At 44.5% G+C, this 13,074-nt stretch overlaps 1 protein-coding gene across 1 annotated transcript; it reads left to right on the top strand.

Annotated features, from left to right (window-relative positions):
* The first annotated feature begins 3,494 nt into the window (after positions 1-3,494).
* Positions 3,495-12,649, top strand: utp25 (UTP25 small subunit processor component). Its single transcript, XM_072676735.1, has 13 exons — positions 3,495-3,634; positions 3,916-3,955; positions 5,029-5,218; positions 5,611-5,889; positions 6,660-6,748; positions 6,919-7,108; positions 7,192-7,388; positions 8,418-8,634; positions 9,028-9,230; positions 9,798-9,980; positions 10,253-10,362; positions 10,708-10,953; positions 12,127-12,649. Exons 1-13 carry the CDS (start codon positions 3,534-3,536, stop codon positions 12,371-12,373), a joined length of 2,292 nt encoding a protein of 763 aa, XP_072532836.1. The 5' UTR covers positions 3,495-3,533; the 3' UTR covers positions 12,374-12,649.
* Positions 12,650-13,074: the final 425 nt, after the last annotated feature.

Here is a 13,074-nt window from a genome sequence, read left to right as displayed (position 1 = left end):
CCACACACACACACACACACACACACACACGTCATGTGCCTCCGGCCTGCTGTTGCTCTTTCCAAGCCCCTGCCAGGCTGCAGCATTCTCCGCTAGCAATTAAAGCTCGCAGCCACTTTGATTCTGATGTGGGCAATTTAACAAGTGCCCCATAAACGTGAATGTTTTTGCACAGAGCGCTGTTGTTTTGGCCGTTTATTTCTTTTAATAAGTTGGAAAGCACTTCAAGAAGAATCGCGAATCCGAACACATGCCGTCCAGCTGCAGCGGGTCAGCATGAATTACATGAATTATCAGCCGTAATGCTTTAAGAGGGCTGGCGTTTTATTGAGCTCTGCGACGAGCCAGCGTACGTCTGGACTCCAGAGTTTATGTGTAAAACACCAGGCCGAGGACGTTTAAAACGGGTTGAAGAATTGAATTCACTGAGCAGCGTCTCAAAACTAGCAGGCCGTCTTCACCGCTCATCCATGACTGAAGCTTTCCCAAGATTTCCGAGTGTTTAGCATCCTTCGCTTTGCTGCTACGTGGCTAATAGGCTCATATTGACTTAACACAGAGTGTATAAGCCTCCGTTATGCGTTAGCTATAGCCTCATAGCTACAGTGCAAAACACTGCCAATAGAATAGGACTCTCTGGAGCAGATCAACATCATGAACCTATTGGCTCCATGCTGCCTAATGCCAGGCGTGGGCTAGTAGAGGGGTACTACAGCCCCCCGGCATTGAGGAGCTGTGGAGCAGTGGAAGAGCTGTGTTCTCTTGAATGATGGTGGTGGTGGAGCTCCATCCAATACTTTTAGGATAAGATGAGTTGGGATGAGTTGAGGATGATGAGGTGGGGTGGTGATCATCATCCAACATCCTGACCTCACTAACTAATGCTCTTGCTGCAATGCAATCAATGCAATGCAGGTGTCCCAATACTCGTGTCCATATATTGCATAATGATGGCTGCTTTAGGGTTGCTTACCCTGCTTAGCTTAAATCTGTTTGATTAGCAAAGACAAGACACTATCTACGGGGAGGCCGTGATGGAGTAGTGGAGGCCGGCGCCTAAACAATTAGCATGATGCTAACTGCACGTCAGTAATCAGGAAGAGACTTTTAGAGCATGTCTATGATAGACTACATTATTGTAGATCCATAATTAAGGAAGCTAAATTAAGGAAAACCAAACATGTGTTTGACCTCTTGACCTCAAAAGAGGGACGTGCCAATGAACTGTTCCCATTTCCAAACCTATACAGACGTTAAAACACACCATGGAACGCCGGAGCTGGAGCCTTTGAGGGGAGTCGGGGACGCATACCCCTCTCCAAGTTGGCACGGGACTCTATTTTTCTAACCTTTGGTGCGTTTATGACTCTGCTGTAAGCGCTGAAGTGTGTGGGTTCATTCGTTTCAGTGTTCCTTGTTTTGGCTGGCGGCCTGCCCCGGTGTTATTAATAGGCATCCTAATCACCGGCAAGGCATACGCTTTAAAATCCCTGTCCTCATAATCAGGCACCATATGGTATCAGAAGCTGGAGGGGGGTTACGCAGCGCTCGCTGGGAGAAATAAATAAATAACTGTATAAATAAGGTTGAAAAATGCACCGTATTTGGTAACGGCGCATGTGTTTTGGTTTAAGGCAAATGGAATGATTTTCACTGATCAAATCAAATGCATATTTTCCTGCACTCACACACACACACACACACACACTCTCACACACACATACACACACAGCGCCAAACAGCAGTTAGATCCCTACAAAGGTCTCATATCAGATCCGCTATAATTCCCTGGCGTAGAGCAGAGCACAGTGGGGCCTTGCAGGGCCTTTACTGCAAAGCTGCACATACGCGCCTGCAGACGGCCCAAGACCGGGGACAGAGTGGATGTGTTCATGCGTTAGGAGCACTAAAAGAGTTCAGTTACCTCTAGTAACCTAGCAACACCTAGAAACATTGCAGCAGTCACTAACCAACCTCATAGCAACCACCTAGCAACATCATAGCAATAATTGAAACCACCTTGAAGGCCATGGCAGCTGCCTACTAACCACCTAGCAATACCCTTTATAACTTTATAGCAGCCACTCAGCAACAATCACCTAGCAACCCCATAGAATCCACCTAGGATACCACAGCGGCTGCCTAGTAAGCACCAAACATTACACTGGCAACCGCCTAGCAACACCCTAGCAAGAAAAACTAACTCCATAACAACCACATAGCAACACCATTGCAACCACATGGGATATCATAGCAATTGCCTGGCACATCATAACAACTGTATAGCAACTCGGAACATTATAGCAATAAGTAATCGACTTCATAGGAGCCACTTAGCAACACCATAGCAACCACCTAGCACACCATACCAACTGTCTAGGAATCACTAATTAGCTTCATAGCAGCCACCTAGCAACCCCATAGAAATCGCCTAGGATACCATAGCGGCTGCCTAGTATCCACCTAACAATACACTGGCAACCGCCTAGCAACACCCTAGCAACTAACTCCACATAGCAACACCATTGCAACAACATGGGATACCATAGCAACTGCCTAGCAATCGTCTAGAAACATTGCAGCAATCACTAATCGACTTCATACCAAGCACCTAGCAACACCACAGCAACCACCTATGATATCATATGAACTGTCTAGCTATCACCTAGAAACATCGCAGAAATCACTAATCAACTTTATAGCAGCCGCTGAGCAACACCATAGCAACATCATAGCAATCACCTAGCAACCCCATAGAAACCACCTAGGATTTCATAGCAGCTGCCTAGCAACACACTGGCAACCTAGAAACATGGCAACAATCACTTATCGACTTTACACCAAGCACCTACAAACACCATAGCAACCACCTAGCAACAGGTGACATAGCAGCTGCCTACTAACCACCTAGCAACACCCTAGCAAGAAAAACGAAATAACTCCATAACAACCACATAGCAACACCATCGCAACCACCTGGGATACAGTGACACACACGCCGGAGGCACCTTTGCCACCACCTGGGATACCATAGCAACTGCGTAGCAACCACCAAGCAACACCCTAGCAAGCACAAAACAACTCCATAGCAACACCATAGCAACCACCAGGTATTTCAAACCATTTCACCCTGGCTTCTAGTCTATAGCAACTTAAAGTGGGAACCAATTAAGCTTATATATTATAATTATTAGGATATATTTATCCTTTCTTTTATTAATATTCTATTAGTCGATTAGCATTTTTGTATTTAAAGGGTCTATTTTATTTCTTTATTTTTTGAAAGCCACTTAAACGTTTCTTCAGGTTTGTGACCCATACTCATGAATTAAAAGTATTTGCTTAATTCACCTAATTCAGCTACTTTAATTAGTAGTGTTTTAATCACCGGCTGATTAATTTTTTCGACTGTTATTAGGTCTACCAGTTCTCAGGCGGTGTGTAATACTCCTCCAGGCCGACAGGTGGCAGCGGAGCTGCGCGGAAAACGTAAACAGGGGAAGGCGCCGGTCGGGACACACGTGTTTTGTAAAATGGGGAAAAGGAGGCAAAAACATCAGGATTTAAGCAGTTTGAGTAAAAAACAGAAGAAGCATCTGAAGGAGTTTGGAGAGGAGCATCCTTTTCACGATGAGTGAGATCGGCTGCGTTTAATTTACCGCCTTTATTCGCGTGTTTTTGGAATTGTCCGTTCCACCTTAAATGCTGCAGCAGTTACATTCTGGCGCCTGAGGCGCCAGAATGTAACTGCTGCAGCATTTAAGGTGGAACGGACAATTCCAGATTTTAGCTCAATAAACAGCGTTAACCTCGTGTTTAAACGAGCAGATAAGAACATAAACACGTATTATTAATACAAATTAACATATTAACAACAATAAACAACATAATTTATTTCTGTTTTTTATGTTAAAGTGTTCCTGACAGACGAGAGAGAACACAGATAGTCCGCTTGGTAAGTACCTGCAAAAGTCCCCGATAAAATCAGAATAAAATAACATTCTTATTTTTAAATTATTATTATTATTATTATTATTATTGTCATCACATTTTAAAAAATTGCAAAACAAGCTTAAAATGAGCTTATCTTAAAAGTAGCTTGTGACGTCACGCCCAGTGTTTGTTCTTGAGGATTTATCAAATTTTTATTTATTTATTAAAATGAAAAAAAAAAAGTATTCCGCTTATATTTAGGAAGTCTTAGATTCAATATATGTTTGATATGATGTATGAATTTTTTATTTATTCATATTTAACATTTTATGTATTCTAAATAAATAAATAAATATATATATATATATATATATATATATATATATATATATATATATATATATATATATAGAGCTTGTTCAGCTCCATTGGACTTTAAGAAACCGGGCAGTGGGCGGTGTTCGTTGGCCCACCCCTGGTGCATGGAGATGTCATCGAGACGTCTAGACGATGGTCTAAGCTGGTCTTTTAATGTGGCTTTTAAAAGTGGTTGAAAGATGACTTGACCAGTATAGGGTCCGTTTGATGGACCAGCTGGTCATACTGGTGGTCAAGATGGTCAACCAGTTTGGTTAAATTGGTCATACTGGTGGTCTGGCAGTATGGACAGGCTGCTCCAACTAGATGCCCAACTATGTTCTTGACCAGTATAGGGTGTTTTCATTTGTGTTTGATGGACTAGCTAGGTCTTACAGCATGAAGAACTTGACCAAGGTCAAGGTGGTCATACTGGTGGTCAAGATGGTCAGCCACTTTGGTTAAATTGGTCATACTGGTGGAACAGTATGGACAGGATTGGTCATACTGGACTAGTGTGGTCGTGCTGATCATGGTGGTCTACCAGCTTGGTCATGGTGGGGTAAAAGTGTGGTAATACTGGTCAGGCTGGTCATTGCGGTCAGCAAGGTAAGTGTGGTCATGCTGGTAGACCAGCAGAACCTATGCTGGACAAGAGCTGGCTGGTGTGAGGAGGCCAGGCTGTGTGCTGTAGATGTTTGCATTAGATACGTTAGATCTTTCCATTTGCCTTCACAGCCTAACAGTCCTGAACGCTTGAGGCCTGAGAGCGATGAAGATGTGGAAGAAGAGGGGGAGAAACCGTCTGCCTATCAACAGCTGCTGTCAACAATAAGCCAAAATGTGGGCGATTACAGCGAGGAAGAGGAGAGTGATGAAGAAGAGGATGAAGATGGTGCAGAAGATGAATTGGTGGACCCTGATGAAGGTTAGCTTAGTGATCGAAGTCGTCTTTGCTATCTGATGTGACTTTGAGGAGCATGTGTGGTGATGTTAGCCCCATGCTAATCGGTGTATACGCAAGCATTGCTAGCACTGTTACATTAGCCTCATAGCACCAGCGCTAAAGCTCAAAAGCTGTAAAGTTACTTAACATCACTAGTCCTCTTGCAGTTGAATGCAATCAAATTCTCACAGCAATGTTTCTTCAGAATCTAGTAGAAAGTCTTCTTCTCTGGACAGTAGAGACAGTTACTCCAACAGAAGCAGGATCAGCTCTTTTTAATAGCCTTGATTCCCAAAGTAACAGGGAATGAGCAGGTGTCCCAATACTTTTGTCCATTAAGTGTATGTTTTCGCTCTCTCTCTTTTTGAATGTAGAAGATGATGATGATGAGGAGCAGGATGATGATGATGCAGTAGAAAGTGAGGAAGATGATGGTGATGGGGAGAAGGAGGAGGAGAAGGAGGAAGAAGAAGGGGTAGATGATGGGAGCTCTGAGAAAGCACAGAAAGCTGCGTCTGGAGAGGAGAAGGGGGACGGAGAGGAAGAGCTGGACGGAGAGTTTGTGGATAAAGCTCATGAGGAGGAGTTCTGTCTGGAGTCCAACCTGCCGGCGGAGGAAGAGCAGGAGAAGGCGGACAGCAGCGGTGAGGAGGGTAAGAGAAGCTTTACGGGGTCCGTTTTGGTGGAGATGTCCCGTCCCGATCGGGGTCTAATCCAGCCTTTTTGAAGGTTTTTAAGGTTCTGAGCAGCTTCCGATCATTAGGTTTGCTCTATCCGATCTATCTGCTTCTTATTTAACAATAAATAAATAAATAAAACTCCCCCAGACAAACAGACCGAGTCCGTCTGTGAGATTTGAACTGATAAGAGCGGCAACGTCACCAGTTAGCAGCCAAAGCTGAAGCTGGTTCTTATGCTAACTGTCCATTCCACCTTAAATACTTAAATTCTACGAAAATCACCACAGAGCGCCACAGGAGGTCATTTCTACCTGTGGCCGATAAACTCTATAACTCCTCTTTCAGCGTGTGACACCTCGGTTCATCTGTGCAGTAATAATAGTTTTGTAATTTAATATGTGTGCAATAAATAAAAATAATAATGTTCCATATTTATCACAGTTATTACCACTTTACTGAAATTCATATCATTTACATATGTTTACATTTCAAGTTTTTCTCTTTGTTTTCTATATATATATAATTATTTTATACATTTACATATATATATATATATATATACACAAAATATTTTACATAGATTTATTAAGATCTAGCGTTTCCCCATACCCCCCACCCCCCCTTGTTGTGGGGTCGATTGTTAGGCTCTTGAGCAAGGCCCCTCACCCTCCCTGCTCTCCAGGCAGTCATCTGTGTCCGTCTCAAATGGTAAATACTGTTGTCTCGTCTCTTTTGCAACACAGACACATTTCTGAAGCGCCAAGAGACGGAGCTGAGCGATAAGGAGGTGAAGAACGTCTCCGAGGGCTCAAAGATCAGGACTCAGGTTAAGGTAGGAGAAGAATCATCCAGAATTATCCAGTAAAAAATGGCTTTTAGCAGCAGAGATGAGCAGTATTTTAGTAGTTAGCAACGCAGTTAGCATCATGCTAATTGGTGGACGTAAGCTTCCATTAGCCTCGATCTTCAGCTTTAATGTTTGTCGCTTTTCTGTTCGTCCAGTGGTCCAGGCTGGGTGTGCTGCAGTGTGCGTCCCCCCTGGATCGGTTCCCCCCCATTGGACAGGCTTCCTCTCTCCCCCTCCCTCACTTCCACAAATCGTTGGAGATGAACTGGCGCTCCCTCAACCAGCCTGAGGAGGGCGCTGCATCCGACCTCACAGATCTGCAGAAGGAGCTGCTGGGGCTCATGGGTACGTGCAGATGTGGGGGATAATCTGGGGCGTCCAGTGCAGATGTAGGTGCATTAGTAACGTGGGTTTTCTGTCTGCCGCAGGATCCTACAGGGACGTTTATTACCCAGAATGCTCTCCTCTGGTTGAGGGTCCAGAAGTTCGGCGGGCATACTGCCTGCATGCCCTCAACCATGTCCTAAAGGCCAACTCTAGAGTTCTTGCTCATAATGCCCGGTTAAAGGAGGCTAAGGGGGAGGAAGAGGAGGATTTCAGAGACCAGGGGCTGACCAGACCAAAGGTAACACACACCACTTCTGATGCACTACAGGAAGCGTAGGGGGCGCTCTATAGTGCTCTATAATGATCAAATGATCCACACGCTCATTCTGACAGACTGTAATACACTACAGGAAGCGTAGGGGGCGCTCTATAATGCTCTATAATGCTCATATGATCCACACGCTCATTCTGACAGACTGTAGTACACTACAGGAAGCGTAGGGGGCGCTCTATAATGCTCATATGATCCACACGCTCTTTCTGACAGACTGTAATACACTACAGGAGGCGTAGGGGGCGCTCTATAATGCTCTATAATGATCATATGATCCACACACTCATTCTGACAGACTGTAATACACTATAGGAAGAGTAGGGGGCACTCTATAATGCTCTATAATGATCAAATGATCCACACGCTCATTCTGACAGACTGTAATACACTACAGGAAGCGTAGGGGGCGCTCTATAATGCTCTATAATGCTCATATGATCCACACGCTCATTCTGACAGACTGTAGTACACTACAGGAAGCGTAGGGGGCGCTCTATAATGCTCTATAATGATCATATGATCCACACACTCATTCTGACAGACTGTAATACACTACAGGAAGAGTAGGGGGCACTCTATAATGCTCTATAATGTTCATATGATCCACACACTCATTCTGACAGACTGTAATACACTACAGGAAGCGTAGGGGGCGCTCTATAATGCTCTATAATGCTCATATGATCCACACGCTCATTCTGACAGACTGTAGTACACTACAGGAAGCGTAGGGGGCGCTCTATAATGCTCATATGATCCACACGCTCTTTCTGACAGACTGTAATACACTACAGGAAGAGTAGGGGGCGCTCTATAATGCTCTATAATGATCATATGATCCACACACTCATTCTGACAGACTGTAATACATTGCAGGAAGCGTAGGGGGCGCTCCACAGCGCTTGTTAGCTTTCTTGTTGTGAATGTGCTGCTCAGATAAGTATTGTTCAGGGCTGGACATGCTGCTCGCATTGACCTCCGGTCTTCCTGCAGGTACTGATCCTGGTGCCGTTCCGGGATGGTGCTCTGCGGGTAGTGCAGACCTTCATCAGTCTGCTGGAGCCCAAAGGAAAGAAGATGGAAGTCAGCAATAAGAAGAGGTTTAAGGACGAGTACGGAGAAGACCCAGACGACCGGCCACCAAACCTGCACCGGCCGGACGATTACAACGCTGTGTTTTCGGGCAACGTGGACGACCACTTCAGGATAGGTACATTACAGTGCCTCAGAAGCGCCTGATTGGACAGTTGGACAGCTCCAGCCATTGTTGTCATTTTGCAATACCTTCAGTTTAAATGTCCACAAATTTGTGGACACTCCTTCTAATGAATGCATTCAGCCTCTTCAAGTTGCACCTATTGCTGACACAGATGTGCAAATGCACACACACAGTTTGTCTAGTCCCTGTAGAGAAGAAGTCCTGCCAATAGAATAGGACTTTCTGAAGCAGTGTCGGCAATGGGTGCAACTTAAAGTGGCTGGATGCATTCATTAAAAAAGGGTGTCCACAAACTTTTGGACATATAGTGTATATCATCACATTGCCCAGGCCCTGTCCTAAGCGCGGCCTAATTGCTGCCCTTCCTCCATCTCCTTTCATCAGGCGTGTCCATCATGAAGCGCAGCATGCGGCTCTACTCTCCGTTCTACTCCTCCGACATCATCGTCGCGTCTCCGCTGGGTTTGCGGACGCTGCTGGGCGTGGAGGGCGAAGCTCAGAGAGATTTCGACTTCCTGTCCTCCATCGAGCTGCTGGTGCTGGACCAGACGGACGTGTTCCTCATGCAGAACTGGGAGCATGTGATGGTGAGAGCCACCAGGGCTGGGTGACACTAGCAGTGCACTGTTGAGGTGTTTTTCGCTGGTGGCAGTTTTTTAAGGCTGGTGGCCCCCCTCCTATTATTTTGACTTATTTTTGATATTAATGATAGTTTTAATATTTCTCGAAACAAGCTGTTGAATGTCTTTTTATGTAGAGACTGAGCTGGTAAACATTCCTGAACTGCAAAATGTATTTATTTATTTTATTATTATTATATATATATGATTTTTAAAACATTTTTTAATTTTGTATATTTATTTAACATTTATTTTATTATTAACGTTATTATTATTGTTTTTTTTAAGGAAACAGTGAAAAAACTGGCAAGTTAAACAAAAAACAAGTAAAATATATGAATGTGTATGATTTGCATTTATTTATTGAATTCATTTCCCCCTTCTCGTCCTAGTTGGGAGAAAAGGGCTTTGGCTTTGCCCTGGTTCTACAGGAACGTGCACAAAACAATTGTTTTTTATGAATTAATTTTATTTATTTTTTTATAATTAATAATAATGATATAATGTTTTTTGGGGTTTTTTTTCCCTCTCCAGCACATAGTAAAGCACATGAACCTGCAGCCGCTGGACTCTCACGGCGTGGACTTTTCCCGGGTGCGGATGTGGAATCTGAACAACTGGGCTCAGTATTACAGGCAGACGCTGATATTCAGTGCCATCTCAGAGCCACAGATCAACAGCATCTTCTCCAAACACTGCCACAACTACGCTGGACAGGTACCTGGGGGGGGGGGCGACTTTTGCTGATGGTCTACAAGGCACCAAGGGTTCCACTGCCATGTGTGGTGATGATATTAGAAGGTGCATTTAGCATCATGCTAATTGGTGGGCATAAGCTTCCATTAGCTTCCATTCTCTCGGGCCGGTCTCATAAAAACTCTGGAGCGGTTCCTCCATCTGACCCTACTATCAGGTGTTCTCCTCAACTAGCCAGGAGTTAACAAGTGTGTCTCTCTCTCCCTCTCTCTCTCTCTCTCTCTCTCTCTCAGGTTGCTACTAAGAACCTCCCAAAGGTGGGCTCCATCTGCCAGGTGCTGGTGCAGCTCCCACATGTGTTCCAGATGTTCCAAGCTGACACTTTCATGGACCAGGACGCCAGGTTAGAAGAGTGTCATTCTGTTCACTGAACACTAGAGGGAGCCCTCTCTACCAAATCACGAGGCTTTAAAACCAAACATTGGGGCCTTTTTGGTGTCTCAGCGGTCTTATGCCTTGCCACTATGGTCCAGAGGTGGCGAGTTCAAAACTAGAGCCATGCCTCTTTACCATCAGCAGCCCCCAGGAGTCCCGAGAGAGCTCAAATTGCCATGCACTTTCCGGGCAATGCCCAGCGACCGAGGCAGTGGCTGGCTTTGCATGTATTGGAAGATATATGTGTGTGTGGGTGTGTGAGCCAAAACTCTGCGGCTTAATGCAAATTACTACATTTCCCATGATGCTCTAGGTTCCAGTTCTTTGTGGAGAAGGTGCTCCCGCAGTTCAGGGACTCAGTCATGTCCCACACGCTGATCTACGTGCCGAGCTACTTCGACTTCGTGCGCTTGCGGAACTTCTTGAAGAAGGAGGACGTCAGCTTCGGCAGCATCAGCGAGTATTCCAAGCGGTCGGAGGTCTCGCGAACCCGCCATCACTTCCAGATAGGAGAGAAGCAGTTCCTGCTCTTCTCCGAGAGATTCCACTTCTACAAGAGGTCTGTCTGTCTGTCTGTCTGTCTGATGATTACCTTTTTTAATATTATAAGTAGAAGAGCAGCTGTAAGAAAGGGGTGGAGTCAGGCCGAATACGTTATGAGCAGGCGTGGTTGGGCGCATGGCATCCATAGCCAATCGCATCCGTTCCTCCCGGTAGAGCGGTAGATGACTTCATACTGTCATATTTTTAATATAATTAAATTTACCATATATCATTATAATTATTTTGGAGCATTTCTATTGGTCCGTTCATCCAGAAATTCAAATGTCAATATAGAGGCTGCAGCTGAAGCTATAGAGGCAGCAGCTGAGGGCAACGACCACCAGATGTCACTGTCGCGACAGTTACAGCCGTTAAAGCGCTACACTAATGTGTCTAAAAGTTTGTGGACACCCCTTCTAATGAGTGCATTCAGCTACTTTAAGCTGCCTCCATTGTTGACAGCGATGTGCAAATGCACACACACACACACACACAAGCAGCTTCTCTAGTCCCTGTAGAAAAGTACTGCCAATAGAATAGGACTCTGGAGCAGAGCAACATTGATGAACCTATTGGCACTAGAGCTGGGCAATGTGAGAAAAAATCACGATATTTAAAGACATTTCTTACTATATTTATCGCAATATTTTGTCATGTAGACTAAATGCACAAATGGGGTAAAATAAAATAAAAATGCTGTCCAGATACTCTCTCATACTGAGTACAGTGATGTTTATTTAAAATATGCTTCACCGTATTGAATTAAATAAGACTGGTTACACTCTTTGTAATTAAACATGCAGTTAATCAGGGCTCTGTAAGCACTGACGATATTCACAATACACTCATAAAAGCATATTGTGAACCACAACAACAAAATTTATCACAATACGGTTAAAATATTGCCGTATTGCCAAGCTCTAAGTGGCACCATGCCTAATACCAGGCTTGGGCTAGTGGGGTGTAATGGTGGGAAAGCTCTCCTTTGTTTTGTTCTTAATAGAGGTGAAGTTACAGACAGCTCAACTGAATTTTCAACCACTTGGGGGCGCACTAGACAAGTTTAGTAGACCACAGTGTAAATAATTAACAGAAACATTGTCAAATTAGAAATAAATAATAATCAAATTCTCATTTTGTTTAAGAATCACAGCAAATGTCATCTCTCCCTTTCTCTCCCCCTCTACAGATACTCCATAAAGGGAATTCAGAACCTGGTCTTTTATGGTCTGCCCACCTACGCTCACTTCTACAGTGAGGTGTGTAACATGCTGCAGTCCAGCACCAGCTCTTCCGCTCTCACCTGCACGGCCCTGTACTCCCGCTACGACACACACAGACTGGCAGCCATCACCGGGGCCGAACGCGCCGCCCAGATGATCGGGTCCAACAAATCCGTTCACCTGTTCATCACGGGAGAGGAGAAGACTGTGTGAAGTAGTGTGTGTGTGTGTGTGTGTGTGTGTGTGTGTGTGTGTGAGAGTGTGAGAGAGAGAGAAAGCGAGAGAGAGAGACAGGGAAGTGGAGGACGACCTCAAGACAGACTGAATAAAGGCCAGACAGGCCTGTGGGCCTACAGTGACCAAAATGTAGACTGTGCATTGTCTGGTGCCTTTTAACTGTGTGATGTTGACCTCAGACCTCCTGTCCGGCTGTTCAGGTGGTTTCCAGGTTAAATTCTGCTTTTAGTAAACCGTTTATATAATGAGAAATTTGAATAACTTATTTATTTGTTGTTTGTTTTTATTGGTCATAATAACCGTAATAACCCCACCCCCCTTCCTCTGACCTCTACCCAGAACTCAGACTGTGAGAAGAGTTTCAGAGTCGGGTTTGGTGTGAAACTGACCTTCGCTGTAGAGAAACTTACCCACTGAATGGAACCAGGTGTCGGTCGCCATGACTACAACTTAGACATAGCCCATAATTTATTTCCTATCCAAACCCACCAGTGAAGCTACACAAGTCTTCTGACTTTTATATGGAATGATGATGATGATGATGAAGGTAAAATAGTAAATAGAGAATCTGAACTAATGCAGTTCTCTTTAGGGACTACTTTCTGTAGCCGCACTACACCCTGCAGCATGTATCCCTCCACCATTTTAATGATCTGATTTTAAAAGCAGGTTCTAGA

This window comes from Salminus brasiliensis, chromosome 4 (genome assembly GCF_030463535.1).
Source record: "Salminus brasiliensis chromosome 4, fSalBra1.hap2, whole genome shotgun sequence".
NCBI lineage: Eukaryota > Metazoa > Chordata > Actinopteri > Characiformes > Bryconidae > Salminus > Salminus brasiliensis.
This window is presented reverse-complemented; position numbering and strand designations above follow the sequence as displayed.